Source organism: Papio anubis, chromosome 6 (genome assembly GCF_008728515.1).
Source record: "Papio anubis isolate 15944 chromosome 6, Panubis1.0, whole genome shotgun sequence".
NCBI lineage: Eukaryota > Metazoa > Chordata > Mammalia > Primates > Cercopithecidae > Papio > Papio anubis.
Window position 1 is genome coordinate 35836273 of NC_044981.1, and position 19358 is coordinate 35855630.

Genomic DNA, 19358 nt, shown 5'->3' on the forward strand with positions numbered 1-19358 from the left:
AGGAGTTAGAGTTGGGGGGTGGAAGGGTAAGGGGGATGTCTGAGTTTGCTGCTCCTGCCACAGCTCCTCCTCTGATCAGCCCCACCCCTCCTTCTCACTACAAACCCTACCTGATTTACTAGCCACTGTCACCGTAAGTCTGTCTGGTCATTACCATGACTCTTGCTGCCCGCTCGCAGCCTCTCCAGCCTTGCCTGCCTGTCGAAGATGGATTAACTCCGCACTCCCCCAGGATTGCCACATGACCACTTCAAGTCCCCAAGCCGCCCTTCACTGCACAGACTGCACTTTTTCTGCCATAATTACAAGCAGTGGCACTGACTGGATGGCATGACAGTATGTGGTGGGGGGATGGACAGGTGGCACAATGTCTGCTGCTCAGCCCCAGCAGTGCCCGAGCCCTGGAAGTAACTCCCACTATTTGGCTTGGGAAGTGCTTCCCACTGTCTCCTTACTTCCCACTCGAGCTAGGGGCCTTCTCCTCTATTCTGAATTGTAAGCCAGAGCTTTCCCTTGAACATCTCTTCTTCCTTGATTCCTGAGTGCCGCCCCTGCTGCTGCCCCTTCCTGCCCCCGGCCCCCACCCTCCGCTAGTCAGACCATGACATGTACTCAGCAGATAGGAATAGCTTTGTGTTCTTTATTGCTTCTCCCTTGGGCTAAGGGAGGAGCCAGCACCATGTCCTTCTGGAGACCTGGAACCCCCCCAGCAGGCCAGGGAGGCAAGGCCTGGGCCGCCAGGAAGCCATGCTTGAACACTAGGTTGGGAGGGGAACACCCCAGCACCTTGGTCCTATTGAGGCTTGAAGTGCCTGCTTGGTCCTGATCAAGGGGCCAAGTGGAAGCCTGTGCTGGTTGTGGGGAAGTGCCAGGCTCACATAGTCCAGTAGGCATAGACGAGGGTCAGGAGGATGAAGATGGCCACAGAGAGCAGCATGTTCTTCCGGTTCTCTTGCCGAAGAAACTTCAGTTCCTTCTCTGGGAGGAAAGAGGGTGATAGGGATGGGACAGGCAGTTTAGGCCCACCTGTTGTTCTGCTCTGCCTCTCCAATGAGTGGGTACACACTGCTGAGGGCAGAGACGCACCCAGCCACCTCCTTACCCATAAAAATGACCCTGCCCTTCTTAATCTGCCCAAATCCTGACACCCTTTTGGCTACAGACCCAGCCTAATAAAGTCCCAATGCCCAGTGCTGCTCAACTATTGCTCCTTAAATGTGGTTGAGGTCGAGGATGAGGTGGGTGAGGAGTCACCAAAAATGCCACACCTGAAAGCCCGGCTAGGAGGTGGTGTGACATCGCCAGGTGAGTCCGCTAGCCTGTCATGGGGTTGGCTGTGTGGTGCTCAGCCTTCCAGGTATCTCCTCCACCTCAGAAACTGAGGGCGCCTGGGGCCTCCTTGGGCCCGACAGTGAAGGAGGTGCCAGGTGGGCCGCGTGTTTCCTGAGTCCCTGCCCTCTGCCGGGTGCCTGGTGCAGCAGAATCTAGGGATGCTAAGATGCAGTTTGTGTCCGTGAGGCAGCTGGTCTTGACTCTAGAGGAAATCAGTCCTGCTGCTCTATGGCCACACTTGTATCTAAGTATCCCCTCCAGGTGACACACAAGTAGAGGGTACTCTGTGAGGGCTAAATTGAGTGGTGGTGTGGTTTTGTGTGAAAACCGCTAAACTTGAAGGGAAACGGATGTCCCATCCCTGTCTGTGCTGGGCAGCGGAAGGAGACACCTGCAGAGCTATTCTGGGCAGGCCAGACTGAGTCCAGGGCCCAGGCTGCCCCGGCCCAGACATGCTGAACTCCAGGCAGGGCCAGTAGGTGTGTACTGTGCCTACGGCATTCTTCAGACCAGCGCTTCTGGGGGGCTCCCTGCCATTAGCGCCTTCCTGGGGCTGATTCTTGGCCAGGCCTGGTCCCCCAGGGGAGAACAGAACAGACAAGTCTGAGGAGCACCTGTAGACCGTGGTCCTCCCCAGCCTTCAGCAGGGAGCCCACCAGCCTGCCAGCCGCCCTCTAGTGCCCCGCCGGGCCTGGCCTCTACCTGCCTCTGCCCCCAGCGCCCAGAAGGTGGCGGCATCGCTCCACCCACAGGAGCCCTTGCCGTACCCAAGTGGGAAGTTCGGCATCCTTTACCCCTCACTTCCACTGCACGGTTTTCCTGGGAGGCTGTGGTGGGGTGGGCTGGGCTGGGGGGAGAGCAGACTTCCGATGTCTGGGTGAATGAGTGTCTTCTAGACCTGGCCACGGCCACATCCCTTCATCCCAAAGAGCAGACAGACCCACAGGCCGTCTCATCCTCCCTTAGAACAAAGCAACAAACCCGCTCTCCCACAGGCTGCTGGGCCTAGCAGGGGTGTCTGCAGCCTCTGGGGGCGGGCTCCCTCCCAAAGAACCCCCTTGCTCCCTGCTGCCTTGTCAGGCCCCTTGGGCTTCTGACCCTTCCTGGCTCTGGGGACTGGAGGCTGGGGCTGGTAACTGAAAGGAACTTTCTTACCGTAGTTGGAGGCTTTGCTCATTAGGCTGTTTTTCTCCTTCTCCAGGGACCTCCTGTGAGGGGGAAGGAGTTTCATGGCCCAAATCCTTTTCCTCTTCCCCACTTGAGGGGCAGCTGGCATGCCAGGTTGGCAGGGCTTGGGTCTTGTTCGGGGGAGGAGGGTACATTGAAGCTAAGATGTCAGATCTAAACCCTCTGCCTCAGGTCTACTTTGGGGGACCCAGGATAGATACAAGGGGTGGGGGCCTGATGGGGAAGGGTGGGGTAGCTGGGCAGGAGCATTACCTGGCCTCTGGGCTCAGCTCCTGGCTGTGGAGCCTGGAGTTCACGGCCTCCAGGTCTTTCCGACACTGGGACAGCTTCTCCTCTAGTCCATCGATCTGAAACAAAGGCCACAGAGAGGTGGGCTGCTGAGGCTTCTAGCTCTCAAAACACTGGGACCGGGAAGCAGGGCCTCCGGGAGTCTTCTTGGACAGGTGTTGCCTCCATTCGTTTTGGCAGGGCAGGGCACCCAGGCCTATCTTCCCTGGAGTATCTTTGTTTTGCTGTCCTCTGCCTCCACGTGGTTCAGCTCTGAGCTGCATAGGACAGTGGCCTGAGCCACGCTGGAAATAGCAGTGGGTGTTGCCCAGGGTCTCACAGCTGGCCCAGCCCTCTGGGCCAAGCACAGGTTGGGGGCGGAGAGAAGCAGCCCCTTGATCTGTTGTCTCCCCAGCATGATGCCCCAGTTGGGCCCACAACAGGAGCAACCAGAACCCTGAACACGGCACGCACCTTCCCCACAGGTGTATCCTAGAGTGGCGGAGACGCTGTGAAGAAACTCTGGCTTCCAGACACTCCACACATGTGGGGCCAGGTGATTAGATATCTAGGGGCAACGCAAAGGTGTTTTTCTCATTGACATATTTCATCTTAATAACTTAGTAGTTCAAGTTGTAAAAATAAACATTTTTCTGTGAGAATCAAGAAAAATCACTGAGAAAAATCCTCAAAAACACCTTTCTTCCTTTCTGACTTGGTTCCTAAGCAACAACTTTACCTACCATCAAGGTAGCAAAATAGTTAAGGTATCTGTTTTTTCCATTTGTTTGATTAGAGTTTCAGAGAAGTGTTCTTGGGGAAATATTTGAGTTGTGGAGAAATGTTTAATAACATACTGGACTGGGTTGTCCAAACCTGGGTCCTGGCACCATGCATTTGGCATTGAAAGTCCATCTTCCTGTGTCTGACTCAGTCTCCAGGTGTTTAGCTGGCCATCTCTCTGGCTGGCGCAAGCCTGGGTGTCAGTGGGTAGAAGGGTTCGGGGGGCTCTGTGACCCTCCCAGCAGCTGACTGAATAGTGCCTCGGAGCCCCATAATGCTCCATTTCCCATCTCTGACTTCACTCATTCTCGTCACCTCCCTAGGAGACATGGCAAATAAGACCTCTATTTCATGAATGGAAGAATGGGGGTCCCCCAAAATGGAATGACTTTCTGAGGAGTCAGGGTGGGACACTCCTCTCCTTATCAGTCTCAGCCATTTCTCTGCCCCATTCGCTTCTGGAGTTAGCCCCTGCAGGGTTAGTAATAAATGACTGCAGGTAAGATCCCTGCCTCCCAGGATGGCTGGTCAGAGGGTGGCAGGCATTCTGGGGCTGGGTGTCAGGGGAGTCACATTCCAAGTCTCTGGACCTTCTGCCTCTCTCTCTGGAGAACACCCATCTCAGCCACTTCCATGTCAGCCACTTTTCCTTCTTCCTGAGGAAGGCCTGGCAATGACACACCATCCACCCCTGCCCTGCAGCCCCACCACTGCCACCCCCAGCCCCATAAGCAGGGCCCTGTGAGAGGGAGCAACCGCAGAGCCTTGAGTTAATTGCCTGGTTAATTGTGTCATTTATCTGCTAATGGGCACCCAAAAGGAGGGCAGTCCTGGGAAACAGACCCAGCCAGGAGATGGGGCTGTCCCTGGGGAGGCCAAAGGCCTACCTGGAACCTGCGCAGCAGGGAAATGAACACTGGGAAGCCAGGCTCAGGGAAGAGTGGCAGCCCCATGCCAGTGCCTCAGGCCACCATGCGGCCTCCCCTTTACAGCAGCACCCCCAGCACACAGCCCAGCCCCACAGTACCCTGAGACTCAGTTTCCTATGGTGTGGAAACCACAATCAGGGAACCAGATTCCACTCGAGCACAAATAAAGCTTAATTCTTGATGCCCTACCTCCTCCACCAGGCTTCCCTGCTGCCCTTGGCTGTGGCAGGGGAGGGGGTGCATTCCACCCTCCTCCTCCTGGCAAATTAACCAGTCCTTCCTTCATGAGGCTGAGTGTATTCTTTGTTGCCCTCCTGTTTGTGTCCAAACCCTATCTTCCCAAACTCTAGGGGTCTCTAGATGGTGCCAACTGGCAGCCCGTAGGTCAGGTCTAGCCCACAGATTGGCCCATTCCACTTATATATGTGACCTGCCTGGTCCTGGCAGAGGCCTGAGTCTAAAGCTTCTGTCCTAGAAGGAACAGTGACCATCTGTCTCCTCTTTGTGCCCACCACAAGGCCTAGCCTGCTGCAGTCTTTGTATTTTTAGCCACAATGAGTGGAGTTGAGCTTGGGTGGAACTGAGGGGCTAGGACAGACGGTTTAGGTCTCATGTAGCAAGAGTCTGAAACCCTCCCTCCTCATGTCCACAGAAGCTAGAAAAAACTAGGAGAAGGAGAAACAACTAGACATGCACATAAATTATGCGCTTTGCAGATTGCCCAGTGCAAGTCTTAGTCCTAGGTGAGATTTCTCCTTAGAGCCTTTGAGCCAGGCCTTGGTTTGCATGTCATTCCGGGGAGGGAGCAGGTTGGGGACTTCCATCCCTCATCACCTCTGGAAGGCTACCAAGTGCCCAAACAAGTGGTAATTGCCCCCAGAGCAAGGCCAGGAACTCATGCTAAGCAAAATCTTAAAATTGAGGTTGGCAGACCACAAGTGGCCAAGCCAATCTGCTATCATGCTCTGGGCAGAGCCTGCAGAGCTGGCAGTCGGGGGCCTTTATCTGAACAAGCCCAATTTATCTGCAGTTCCACTGAATATTCCACTTTCATTTGCCACTTTTTAATGAGGCTTAAACGGTCGAACACAAATCAAGGTTTTAGGGACTCAAGTTCTAACCTCCCTCTATGAATATTTATGTCCTGCTGACAGCTCTCTCTGATTCCCTTCTAAATAGCAAGTTCCCCTTCTTTATAACCCAGCTGCTTGATGTGGGCTGAGTGAGGGGAGGCTAAAACTGTCAAGAGGCTCTTCAGAGGCCACAAACCCATCCTCAGAAGGTGACCCTGCTGGGTCCCCAGCACTGGGCCTGGTTCGGGAAGCTGACAATCAAACACCCTGCAGCATTTGCTGAAGCAGGAGCCAGCTGTCAACATGGGTGGAGAGACTCCGGGGGACCTGGCTACAGAGGCAGGGAGGGAAGGTAAGTCCAGATGCCTCTTTTAGTTGTGGCTGGGGTCAGGAGTGGTGGCTACAGAGCAGAGCTGACACAGCAGGATGGGCCTGAAAGGTGGGAGAGGACCCAGAAAGGGGGTCTTAAAGGAAGTCCTGACTTGGATTTTCAGCCAACTCTCAACTGCATGCACACGATTATGTACTTTGCAGACGACCTGAGGCAAATATGCAGTCTTTGGTTAGCTCTCTCCCTGCCACCACCAGGCTGAAGGCAACAGAGGACAAGACAGCCAGGACCAGGAGAGAAGACGTGGGGATTAGGACCAGATAAGGAGACAAATGTTGAGAAGATTCTAGAAGTGCCAGAACTGGGCAAGCAGTTGGGAGTTCAAGTGCCCAGAAGCCTGGAATGGTGGTTCCGGGTGAGCGAGTGGTAAGGAGCATGGACTATGATCAGTGCCCTTGGCTCTGTCACACTTGTGGTACGACCGGGCGAGTCCCTTAATTCCGTGCTCAGTTGACTCGTGTAAAACAAAGATAACCACGTTTCGTATTTCAAAGAGTTATGTGAGGATGACATGGAGCCATACAGGTAAGATGCCCAGAACATGCTTTACACGGTCAGAGTTCAGTAAGTGTTTGCCATCTTTATTACCAGAGAGTGGTTTGCACTGGATCTTTGGAGAAAAAAAGAAAACCTAATTAGTCCATGGCAAGAGTAAGAGAAGGTGATAGAAGCAGAGGTGTGGCTGGGCACAGTGGCTCATGCCTGTAATCCCAGCACTTTGGGAAGCCAAGGTGGGCGGATCATGAGGTCAGATCGAGACCATCCTGGCCAGCATGGTGAAACTCTGTCTCTACTAAAAATACAAAAATTAGCCAGGCATGGTGGTGCATGCCTGTAGTCCCAGCAACTCGGGAGGCTGAGGCAGAAGAATTGCTTGAACCCAGGAGGTGGAGGCTTGCAGTGAGCTAAGATCACACCACTGCACTCCAGCCTGGGTGACAGAGCAAGACTCTGTCTCAAAACAAAACAAAAACAACAGCAGGGGTATGAGGTGGAGAGGAATCTCCATGGGTTGCTGACTGGCAGCGCAGGGAGGAGGGCCCCTCTAGCTTGGATGTGGCCATTCCCAGTCCATGAAAGGGTTCAGCAGGGAGGGCCCCCAGGGTAGATGTCAGAACAGCAACAGGCCACAAGCCACCTCGCTTCACTTGCTCTAAACGTGGCATGGTGGGAACCTTGCGATCCTGCCCGGGGAAAAAGCTAGGGTGGGCCTCTGGAGCCAGGGCCAGGTTGCAGACATGGTGCCTGGTAGAATCCTAGCGTGAGAGGCCTGGAGCCATGTCCAAGGTGGAACAGCCTCGGGGCAGTCTGGGCATCAGTGGGCATCTGAGAAAATGTGGAACAGCAGGTGAGGCCCAGCAGCCACAGCCAGGGCTTACCCACACCATGGTTCTAGGCAGCCTGAAGAGGCCCCATGGAAGGGATCCAACCAAGCCCAATAGGAAGGGAAAGTTATATTCTGAAGGCCATGGGGGCTCCCAGGACTCCTGCCCGACAGGCTGCATAGTAGGGCCACCTGGCAGGAAGAGGCATGGCTGGCTCAGGTGCCAGGACTTGCTTGGAGCTATCAGGGGGCAGCATTTCTGGCTGTGACTGTGACCAGCAAAGTGGAGACAGCCAAGACAGAGACCTAGACGGCACTCAGGCACAGTGTGGGGGCAGAGAGCAGGTGCCCCCTGCTGTACAATAACATTAAGAAGCACCCATGCATTATATTTATACTCAGAAAACCAAGGTCAATTTTTACACAGGGGAAAAGAGCACTGTGTCCCAGTCACTGAGATGAGTCAGCAGGGGGCGCAGGGCTGCGATCTGCAGGGGCTCAGGGGACCCCAGGAGGTAAGAGAGGCGGTGGTATGAACCCACTGTAAGCCAGCACACTGTGCTTCCTGGCATCTGGCCCAGCCTGAGCCCTTGGAGGTGCTGTGTGAAGACCTGTGTGAAGCCCTGTGCAAGTGGTCCAGGGGGCCAAGGAACAGGTTGACGAATGTGAAGGGTGTCCTGGGAGAAAGTCTGTTCTTCACCCAGAGACCAGCAGTGGCTAAAAACTGCCTGGGGTGATGGCGGAGGGGGGCGGTCTGCCTAGGCAGGGGAGACACAAAGCACGAAGAGGGGAGGAGGAAGGAAAAAGAGGCATATGAGGCAGGGAATGGAGAAGGAGCCTCCCTCAGGTAGAAAGGTGGGAAGCGCCCCAGGGGAAGCCTTGGGGACTGGGACCCAGCAAGTGTCTTCTTTAAACAGAAAAGCCCCGTAGTGATACTGCCTAAGTCAGTATGAGAACTGCTGCTTCTCAGTATCAGAGCCTGGGGCAGGGAATTGAGGCCTGCTGGGTGGAGGAGTGAGCTCAGCGAGGAGACCCATGAGACCAAAGGCCCTCCACAGAGGGGGTGCTCTGTGCAGAAGAATGAGAAGATCTAAAGTCAGCCCGGCAGTCAAGGCCGCAGAGGCTATGTTGTAGGCCTGAGGGGTGCTGGGGACAAGACCCTAGCCAAGTAGGGCCGTCAGTCCTGCTGGCAAGTGCCAAGAGCAGAAATGGCTTCTTCATGCCCAGCAGCAGGGGGAGGGACTCTTCCTGCAAGCACCTGGGCCTGGAGTTCAGCAGCCCCCAGGCAGAAAAGCAAACTCCCCTCTGCTGCCTGACTTGGGGAATATCACCTTATTCTGGGAGCTTTAAGGAAGTCTCCCTGGGGTCCTATATGCCGTAAAACTACTGTGTTAAGAGAAACTGTAAGATTCGTCTGAAATCCCCGTGAGGCATCTTTTCAGGAGTGTAGGCCCTCTCAGAATCAGAGCCCCACAGAGGCCTCACTGGGGGCAGGGAACTTCCTGCCAGCTCATGCACAGGTAACCGCCCAGCATCTGGCCAGGTCAGCTAAGGGGTGCCAGCTCCAGGGCTGGCTGCTGTTGGGGGCCTCATATGCAGCTTTTCTTCTGCCAATAAGCATGAGACAGTTGGAGCCACAGGCTACCGTTCACTCCATTCTCCTACTGAATGGTGCTCCCACAGAGCATCTAGATGGCCGGGGAGGTGGCTCTCTGCCCACTCCCTAATGAGCCACTGTCTAGGGCCAGACCTTTTTCTGGGAAAGGGCAGAAGGCACCCCCAGGGCCTGGCGCTGGGCCACACAGGCCACTCTGCTTTCTGGTTTAGGAAGTTGTTTGCTGTCTCTCCGGCCTTACTCTTATGAGCTTCTGGCCAGCGAGTGACAGGTTTGCCATAGGGTCAGGCAGTGGCATGGGGCATACCTTGCACCTGGCTGGCCAGGTCCTTACTGGGCACTGAGACCTTCCAACAAAGAGCGTGGTGCCAGGGTAGCTGAGCCAAGCTCAAGTCACGGAGTCTCCAGTGTCTGCGTGACAGCATGAGTGTAAGCAGCCTCTGGAAACCAAAAGTCCAGACAAAATGGAACCACAACAGTGACAGCAGCAGCAACACTTCTGTAGTCTGTGCTGTGTGCCAGGCACTGACCTACACGCTTTACACTGATTAACTCACGTAATGCTTGCAAGAACCCTGTGAGGTGGGCGGTATTAGCATCCACATTTGACAGATGGAGGGAACTCAGACATGGGTAACTGTCCAGGGTCACACAGGTATTAAGTCTGGGAGCTGGGCAGCCAGGTCTGTGCCCTTAACCACCATGCCACATGGAGAAGGCAGCGCTCACCAGCTCTGAGGGACCCCTAGCTCCTGGATACAACCTCCACACCTTACCCCCCCGGAGCTGGGCAGATTGTGGGCAGCTTCCTGTGTCTGCAACCACTGTGCAAGGGCCCATCTGCATCTTACAGAGGTGCAAGCTCCCGTGCAGAGGTCTTCAGCACCTTGCCCAAGGTCGTGTAACTGGGAAGGGGCAGAATTGAAGCCTGAATCTGGGTTTTTCTGCTTCAGGGCTTATGCTCTTTCCACCACTTCAAGCTCTTTCTCCAAAATCCCTCATGAAACCATTCATGACAAAGAAGGGTTCTGCAGAACAGTCATTCCACATCCCAGCTGAAGCCCATCTAAGCTCACTGATCTGGCTTCAGCAGATTCTCTACTCGGAATAATCTTGTACGAGGCTGTGCTCAGTTTCTGTCTACATAACAGATACTCTCTGTTGAGGGAAAGCCCTGACTGAAATGTGTTTGCTGAGACAGAGGAGACAGGAGCCCAGCGTCTGCCCTTACACTGAGCCAACTCAGTAAGCTTCACAAACATCCCAGGCATCCTGCCGCAGATCACCTAGACTGTCAGAGCACCCTCCAAGATTCACTCAAAACAGATCCAGTTTGGAGAAGGAAAAAGGTGGGCTACTCGGGCCTGAGAAACCCTTCTCTCCCCAGCAGTACTGAAGCCTTCCCTTTCACTTGCTAATTCACAGCCAGGAGAGTGGTGTCAGCTGTTTCATCTCCAGCCCCAGCAGCCTGGGAACTGGATTTTTGAAAATCCACTCATTTTCACACGTCAGGAGACCCCAGGACATTTATTATAATGGGTAAAGCAGCCAAGTGCCTGCCCAGATGGTCTCTGGCAAGAGTGCAGGGGCTTTCCATCTGGGGCCTTCAGGCTCCACAGCAAGTCACACGGGGGTCTTGGGCCTCAATTTTCCAGGTGACCAGCCTCAAACCCCAAAGGGCCCATTATCCCCACATCGTTTAAGGGATGTTTTTCTGTGGAGGCAGCTCACAGAGCTCTGTGGGGGCAGAAAACAAACCTCCGCCCATGGCTCCCCACATCAACAGGCCCTGTGAGGATTTCTCTCGCAGAGTGTGCAGCTGAAGACGGCTGACCTTCCCAGTTTTTAATCAATGAACAATTTTCAGGAAGAGCAGGGAGAGCCTAGGGGCTTGTCACTTGCCTGGACACGCACCCCCATGCCAGGTCGGAAAGACGAGGGAGCCGCTGCAGCCCACGCGAGTCCCGACGCCTTCCCGTGCGGAGACGGAGGCCGAGCCAGCCCCACAAGTAACGCCCGAGTCAGTCCGCGCCCGAAGACCCCTGCTGTCCCTGGGCTGGAGGGTGGTGTGGGGTTTGTTTTCTCTTCTTTCCCCCTGATATCTATTTTTTGATAAATTAGCAAAAGCTTCTTCATCGCTGAAAGGCTCAAAGCACTTTTCAAGAACTGGCATCCACCCCGAGCCTTATGAATTCATTAATTAAGATGCTGGCAGACAGCCACTCCACACACGCCGCCATCCAGCCGCGCTAGGTAATGAGGTTTTAGTCTCCTGACCCCCGTCAAGTGGCGCAGAGCCAGACGCAGGCTGCCGCGAGAAATCACCTGCCCAATGGCGACCTGTCGCTCCCGCCTGGCAGCAGGTGAGGCTCATTTAATGGTCAGCGGCCCCTGAACAGTCCTCTGCGTGCTGCGAGCCTTTCTCCCAGCCCCTGGCTTGGGGCTCTGGGCTCCCAGCAAGGTGGCGTCTAACCACCTGCTCTACTGTGGCCTCCTCACCTCTGACCACCCAGTCACTCGGCTGGGCCCAGACGTCAGGGTGGAAGGTTCAATGCTTCCTCCTGCCACTCGAGCCACTTCAGCAAATATTTATTGACAGTCCACTCACCTGCTCCTAGCCCTTGTCTCAGGAAACTGGGAGGTTCCCCTGAGCCCTGTATACAGCCTGCTCCAGAGCACTGCTCCACACTTGGTGCTTCTGCCCGCCCTGCCCCACCGAGGCTACTGCAGTGGCTGGCACCATATAAATAACCACAAGTGTCAAGCCTTCCGGTGCTCTTCCTGGCCTAGGCCATTCTCTCCCCTCAGCCTACCATTTCTCCCACATGGTCAGTGATCCTGCCCTATTTTTTTTTTTTTTTTTGAGACGGAGTTTCGCTCTTGTTGCCCAGGCTAGAGTGCAATGGCGTGATCTCGGCTCACTGCAACCTCCATCTCCCAGGTTCAAGCGATTCGCCTGCCTCAGCCTCCCGAGTAGCCGGGATTACAGGCATGTGCCCCCATGCCCGGCTAATTTTGTATTTTTAGTAGAGACAGGGTTTCTCTATGTTGGTCAGGTTGGTCTCAAACTCCCGACCTTAGGTGATCTGCCCGCCTCGGCCTCCCAAAGTGCTGGGATTACAGGCGTGAGCCACTGCGCCTGGCCGATCCTGCCCTCTTTTTCTGGTAAGGATTCCAGTGAATTTTCAATGACTCGCATTAGCTTTTATTCCTTACAGCAGATACTGTCAACTGGCCAACACAACACCAACTCCCCACCCCAGCTCCTTTGCCCACCTCTACTCCAGAAGGTGGAAAACCTCAGCAGATGCTCTCCCAGCCTCACTGCAGCTAGGCTTACTCATGACCCAGTTCTGGTCAATGAGACGTTCCAGAAGTCAGCTAGGAGATTCCTGGGGAAGCTTATGCTTTGTTGATAAAAGGGACAGTGTTGTTCCTTCCTCCTCCTTCCTGACTTAAAGTTGAATATTATGACTGGAGCTGTGGCTGCTATCTTATGACCACGAGGAAACAGCTAAGATAATGCAGAAATATCAACCCTGACATAGGTGAGCTTTTGAACCAATGCCAGTAGCCACCTTTCTACAAATTTCTTTCTTTTTTTTTTTTTTTTTTTGAGATGGGGTCTCTGTCGCCCAGGCTGGAGTGCAGTGGCACGATCTCAGCTCACTGCAACCTCCACCTCCTGGGTTCAAGCTCCTTCCTCAGCCTCCTGAATAGCTGGGATTACAGGTGTGTACCACCACTCCCAGCTAATTTTTGTATTTTTAGTAGAGATGGTGTTTCACCATTTTGGTCAGGTTGGTCTCAGACTCCTGACCTCAAATGATCCACCCACCTCGGCCTCCCAAAGTGCTGGGATTACAGGCGTGAGCCGATGTGCCTGGCCCCTACAAATTTCTATAGGGGGAAAAGTCTACTCCCATTTGCTTAAATCATTGAGGTCAGTTTTCTTTAACTTGTAGCCAAAAGCTTTCCAAATTGATAGACTTTCTGTACTAGGGGTCAGATCCAACCAAGTTATCTGCTTTAAGATATTGGCTAAGACACCACACATCTGTTAACTCAAGACCAAACATCTAAAGACACCAGTTTGAACAGCCCAGCTACAAAAGAAAAGTGCTATGACCAAGGAACAGCTCATTACTATCAGAGACCTGAAAACACAAACAGGTTTCACATCAGTCAAAATTCTCCTATCAGTTTAGACTGGAATTCAACATATCCTTCCTCCCACACAACATTAAAATCAGTACTGGGTGGGTGATTTCTCATTTGAACTCTAATTTTCTTTTCTTATTAAGAATAAATTATCAGAAGCTAAAACACAGTTTTTTCCAACTCTGAGATCTCATATGGTGGCAAATGAATTGGATAAAAGGAACCACTCTGAGGGGGAGGCTAGAGGGTGCCCTGGTCGTCCTAAGAGGTGACTGCTAATACAGCTGGCCTGAGCCAGCCCCACGGGTGAGTGCTGCCTGCTTGGTAATTGCTTCATTACAAGTGGAGACTGTTTGCAGGTGCTGAGATCACTCACTTGTGGGGGTTTTATTGCACTCGTCAGATTAACAAACATTTTTGATTAAATCACCACTTCATTGGCTCTGAGCACAAGACTTTTAATAAGAGGACAATATCTACTGCTACTGAGCATCAGTGCACATTCAATACTTAGACCCGCTGGGGGCAACTGAGAAGCAAGATGGGGAGACAGCCAGCCAGATGTCAGGCTTTTGCCAAGGCACACGGTTACAGATGTCAAATCTTCTAATATCCAAGCAAAAAGTAAACTTAGGGACCAAGATAGCAAATGTAAATATCTACAGTGGTATGGAGAGGGTAAAACAATGGAATCTGCCCCAGTATAAGGCACTTGGAGAATACATGCTCCACCAAGTTTAAAAACTTAAAAATCCAGCTGGGTGTGGTGGCTCACGCCTGTAATCCCAGCACTTTGGGAGGCTAAGGCAGGCGGATCACTTGAGGTCATGAGTTCGAGACCAGCCTGGCCAATACGGTGAAACTCCATCTCTACTAAAAATACAAAACTTAGCTGGGCGTGGTGATGCACGCCTGTAGTCTCAGCTTCTCGGGAGGCTAAGGCACGAGAATTGCTTGAACCCGGGAGGCGGAGGCTGCAGTGAGCTGAGATCACGCCACTGCACTCCAGCTGGGTGACAGAGCGAGACCCTGTCTCAAAAAAATAAATAAAAACTTAAAAATCTGTGTCAGCCAAACAGAAGACATCTGTGATCTGTATTTGGTCCATAGTCAAGGAGTTTGTAACCCCTGGTGAAATTCAAATCCTTCATGTTATAGACAAGGGAACAAATCCCCAAGAATGAGTTTGACTTAGTCATGGTGGAAGGATGCAAAAGAAATACAAAGGCTGGAGCTACCGTGTATTGATTACCAATCCCGTGCCAGGCACGTGCTGGGCACTTAACACAATGTCTCATTTAATCTTCACAACCACACTGTGAGGTGAGGTGCCATCTGCAGTGAGATTACAGGCTGTCTGTGAAAACACACTGGTCTCTTCTTCCATAGTAAGCAAACAGTAGCTGGCTATGTGGCCTCCTGACTGGTGAACGCGTTTCCCTGGTCCCCATGCACTCAGGTGGGGTCTTAGTTCTTTCCAATGGAAAGTGGGCAGTTTGGGCCCATGACGGTGGGTGTGCTTCCTCCATTCTCCTCTTTCTCTGCCAGTGGACACATCAGTGGGGTACGCCCTGGTTCCACTGATAAGGTGACAAGATCCTGAGAGATGGTGGAGCCACAGAGGAAGGGAATCTGGCAGAACCACCACAGACCGGTACTCTAGACCAGGAGTTGGCAACTAAGCCCTGTGGCCAAATGGTCTAATGCCTGTTCTTGCAGATAAAGCTTTAGTGGAACACTGACACACCCACTCATTTACATATTGCTTCATTTACATACTCCTTAGCCTGAATACAGTTGGTTCTTGTTATTCCTGGTAGCTATGTCCTATAAAGTTGCCTCCAATATTGAATTAGCAAATACTGAACCAGGCTGGGTTCCTGCAAGCCTACGGACACGTTTTTGCCATCTTGTTTTATGTGTGATTCTGCTTAAAGTGATCTTATTCAATATATAGTTGATTCATTAACACTGGACTCACAACCAACATGAGTTATATCATGCCTGAACAGTTGATCTAAGAAACCTGTTTTCTTTCTTTTTTTTTTTTTTTTTTGATACGGAGTCTGGCTCGGTTGCCCAGGCTGGAGTGTAGTGGCAGGATCTCGGCTCACTGCAAGCTCCGCCTCCCGGGTTCACGCCATTCTCCTGCCTCAGCCTCCTGAGTAGCTGGGACTACAGGCGCCCGCCACCTCGCCCGGCTAGTTTTTTTTTGTATTTTTTTAGTAGAGACGGGGTTTCACCATGTTAGCCAGGTTGGTCTCGATCTCCTGACCTTATGATCCGCCCATCTCGGCCTCCCAAAGTGCTGGGATTACAGGCTTGAGCCAGCGCGCCCGGCCAAGAAACCTGTTTTCTTCTGCCACACATCACAGCCTTCTTGGACTTAGGAACACCACCAGACAGCACTTCAGCCCTATGCTTGGGGCGGGGGGTCGGGGGTCGGGGGTCGGGGGGTGGGCGGGGCACTTTAAACCACGAAATCGGGCAGTGGCTCACACCTGTAATCCCAGCACTTTGGGAGGCTGAGGTGGGCGCATCACCTAAGGTCAGGAGTTCGAGACCAGCATGGCCGACATGGCAAGACCTCGTCTTTACCAAAACTACAAAAATTAACCGGATGTGGTGGTGGGCTAATCCCAGCTACTAGGGAGGCTGCAGCAGGGGAAGGGGGGAACACCTGAACAGGAGGTGGAGGTTGCAGTGAGCCAAGAGTGCACCACTACACTCTAGCCTGGGCGAGAGCGAGATTCCGTCTCAAAAGCAAAACACAGCAAAATCACCAATAAAAAACACGAGAATGAAAAAAAACAAAAAACAAAAAACAGGGCACTAAATAGAACACAATAAGGACCCTTGTTTACAGCAGGACAGCTGAAACAAGGCAGGGCATCACCTGTTTGACTTTAGCTGAGAACATGGACCTCGAGCAACTCAAATTTTTTCCCACTGCTCTGCATTTGCCACAAAAGCACTGAGAGTACTGATTTTGGGGTTACAAATGCATTTTAGCTATTAGGGAAATTCACAAATGTGGAATCCGTGAATAATGAGGATCAACTGTAGTTGCAACTGAGACCATTTGGCTCTTTAGAAGACATGGTCTCTTCTAAAATAGTTACTGACCCTGTGCAGACATCTGCTGCCCCTTGCTCTAGCCTGTTAGAAAAAAACTCACTTTCTTGTTCTTGAAACCACTGAGTTTTGGAGTTTCTCTGTTACTGCAGCTTATTGTACCCTAATACAGGTTATAAAGTCTATGTTCTTCCCGCCACGCAGTGCCATCTCATTTCACCATTCATAAACCATCCTCTTGACATTTCCATCAACCTTTTTCCTACCAAGTATAGGCCAATATTTCTCAAGGGATGCTACTAAAACTACCTGCATCACCACGGGGGTGTGCATGGCTTGTAAAAAAAAAAAAAAAAATGCTGATTCTGGCCGGGTATGGTGGCTCATGCCTATAATCCCAGCACTTTGGGAGGCTAAGGCGGGCAGATCACTTGAGGTTAGGTGTTCAAGACCAGCCTGGCCAACATGGTGAAACCCCATCTCTACAAAAATACAAAAATTAGCCAGGCATGGTGGCACATGCCTGTAATCCCAGCTACTTGGGAGGCTGAGGCACAAGAATCGCTTGAACCCAGAAGGCAGAGGTTACAGTGAGCCAAGATCATGCCACTGCACTCCAGCTTGGGCAACAGAGTGAGACTCTGTCTTAAAAAAAAAAAAAAAAAGCAGATTCCTTATTAAGAATGCACATCAAAGTCCTACTGAATTACTCGGGGTGTGGGAAGAGTTCAACTCTCCATTTTTAACAAGCTCTGTGACTCTATGCATGCTAAAGTTTGAGAATCACTGAACTCACTAGTAAGCCTGAAGAAGACTATGACCCGGTACCTCTCCTGCAACCTCCAGGAGGATGCCCTAAGGGAAGGGAAACGGGAAGCAAGATGAATTTCCAGGAAGACCACCTGTGCTGATTCCCAGGCTCCAGCACTTCTACCATCTCAGCCTGGGTTCCACCTGAAACCTCAATTTCCTCATCTGTACAAACCTCACAGGCTTGCAGTGAGGATTAACTGATAATGCAATGAAAGTAGCACACGGTGGTTGCTCAATATGCATGTTTTCTTTCCCTTCAATATGCAGCAAATTATTTTTAAGCCATTCCGTCACATCACCAATTCCAGAATTTGTCAGACAGGCCTCTGAGCCCAAGCTAAGCCATCATATCCCCTGTGACAGGCATGTATAAATCCAGATGGCCTGAAACAACTGAAGATCCACAAAAGAAGTGAAAATAGCCTTAACTGATAACTTTCCACCATTGTGATTTATTTCTGCCCCAACCTAACTGATCAATGTACTTTGTAATCTTCCCCACCCTTAAGAAGGTTCTTTGTAATTCTCCCCGCCTTCGAGAATGTACTTTGTGAGATCCACCCCCTGCCCCCAAAACATTGCTCTTAACTCCACCGCCTATCCCAGAACCTATAGGAACTAATGATAATCCACCACACTTTGCTGACTCTTTTTTCGGAGTCAGCCCGCCTGCACCCAGGTGAAATAAACAGTCATGTTGCTCACACAAAGCCTGTTTGGTGGTCTCTTCACACGGACGCATGAGACCGAATTATCTTTACATATTCCCAAAGTAATTCTGAAGGTACAAGCTTCCACACTCTGGAGGAAAAATTTCCCCTTTTAGAGGATATTTAAACCATTAGTAATATACACCAGAATGGGCTCCCTCATCTTTGCGTCCTAGTCCTTTGGGAGTTCCCCTCATCTACAGGTCCCTATTTCTCTGGGGTCTCCCTCACCTTTGTACCCATCCCTTTTGTTCTCTGTCCCTCGCTTTGAGTTCCCTCACTTCTATGCCAGGCCGTCTTTGGGGCTCCCCTTCACTTCCATGTCTCTTCCTCTCTGGAGATGCCCTCTAGTCTGGTTCGCCCATCGGGTACCCTCTCCTGCTAACTTGCCTCCGGGAACCCCGTGGGCCTTCTCACCCCTCCCTTCCCTCTCCCCAAGCCTCGTCGCCCTCTCTTCCTCCGCTTGGCTCCTCCTCCCACCTACAGCCCAGCCCATCCCTTATCCCGCGGCCAGGAGAAGGCAACTAACGAGGTGGCCCAACCCCCACTTTTCCCCTCACCTCTAGAGCGACGCCCAGATTCTCCCGCTTCTTTTTAGTCATGTTAGTTGCCCGTATCCCCAAGTCATCACTGGACGCGCCCACCAAGTCGCTATGCGCATGCTCAAGTCTTCATGCTTCTCCCTCATTGGCCACCAAGGCAGCGGGAGGTGGGGCTGCTGGCGTCGCCATCTTGTTGAGGGGCGCGGCCGGCTTGGTGCGGACATGTTTATGAGGGGCAACCTCTAGCTTGAGGTCTCAGCCTACGTGGGTGGAGGAAGGAAAAGTCGGTACAGGGAGGTACAATGGACAGTCCGGGAGTGGACCTGCCCTTTTCTTCCCCAGTTTTAAGTCACTTTGCATCACTTAGATCCTTTTTTAACCCCATGTTCTCTTTCAGTGTGTTTTGTGTTTCAGCAAAAACCCTGTCCCTGTTTAGGCCACGCCCCTGATTCAAATTCTGTCCATCCTTCAAGGCCGGTGCAGGAGCCCTGAGCTCCTCCGCCAGTGGAATCTGATAATGACCTTCTGTTGTTATTTCTCCTTTGTGTCTTGACTTCTTTTCTTTTTGTTTTGTTTTATTGTAAGAACAGCCTACAAACATCACAGAATACATATAACTGAGAAGCAGCATCCTTTATTCTACCAACCTTATCAGTTACTCTTTGCTTCTGTTTATTCCTCCCAGGCTTGGCCTCACACACAGTATTTTATATTGTTGTAATCCTACTATACTGTACACCATAGACCTACGGCCTTTGAAATGTTTTGACTGTGATCCCATGATAAAAAGTATACTTTATACCATGGCCCAATTATCCATGAAACCAAAAGCAAAGTTTCACAGTAAGTACCTTTACCACCTGTGATGCACTCTGTTATTTTCTATTCTTGCCTATTTAATTAAAAAAACAAGGCCGGGCATGGTGGCTCAGGCCTGTAATCCTGTGTCCAGAGTTGGTTCCTTCTTGTGGGTTCTTGGTCTTGCTGACTTCACAGTGAGTGTTACAGTTCTTAAAGGTAGCACGGACCTAAAGAGTGAGCAGCAGCAAGATTTATTGTGAAGAGCCAAAGAACAAAGCTCCCACGATCATGGAAGGGGACCTGAGTGGGTTGCCACTGCTGACTGGGAGGTGGCCAGCTTTTATTCCCTTATTT

General features: G+C 51.9%; 2 protein-coding genes across 6 annotated transcripts in view; one reads left to right on the forward strand and one right to left on the reverse strand.

The window, feature by feature from the left end:
• CMTR1 (cap methyltransferase 1) overlaps positions 1-3449 on the forward strand; it is a 52306-nt gene extending 48857 nt beyond the window's left edge. The window contains exons 24-25 of one of the 3 annotated variants that reach the window (XR_002521536.2): positions 2534-2613; positions 3203-3449. Coding sequence is in view for 1 of the 3 variants with exons in the window: in XM_021937207.2 (XP_021792899.2) it covers positions 3203-3248 (46 nt within the window). In the remaining 2 variants the exon portion in view is untranslated. The remainder of the gene's footprint in view (positions 1-2533; positions 2614-3202) is intronic. The other 2 variants (XR_002521535.2, XM_021937207.2) reach the window with 2 other exon arrangements.
• Positions 621-18363, reverse strand: CCDC167 (coiled-coil domain containing 167). Of its 3 annotated transcripts, none has more exons than XM_021937209.2 (4): positions 18222-18345; positions 2773-2867; positions 2488-2630; positions 621-978 (listed from the first exon to the last, which is right to left on the reverse strand). In XM_021937209.2, the coding sequence occupies exons 1-4, from the start codon at positions 18261-18263 to the stop codon at positions 875-877; spliced, it is 384 nt and encodes a 127-aa protein (XP_021792901.1). In that variant the 5' UTR covers positions 18264-18345; the 3' UTR covers positions 621-874. The 3 variants fall into 3 exon arrangements, with proteins under 3 accessions (XP_021792901.1, XP_009203311.1, XP_021792902.1); XM_009205047.3 differs by having other exon boundaries at positions 2488-2540; positions 18222-18343; XM_021937210.2 differs by lacking the exon at positions 2488-2630 and adding an exon at positions 3262-3355 and having other exon boundaries at positions 869-978; positions 18222-18363.
• Between the last annotated feature and the right edge of the window lie 995 nt (positions 18364-19358).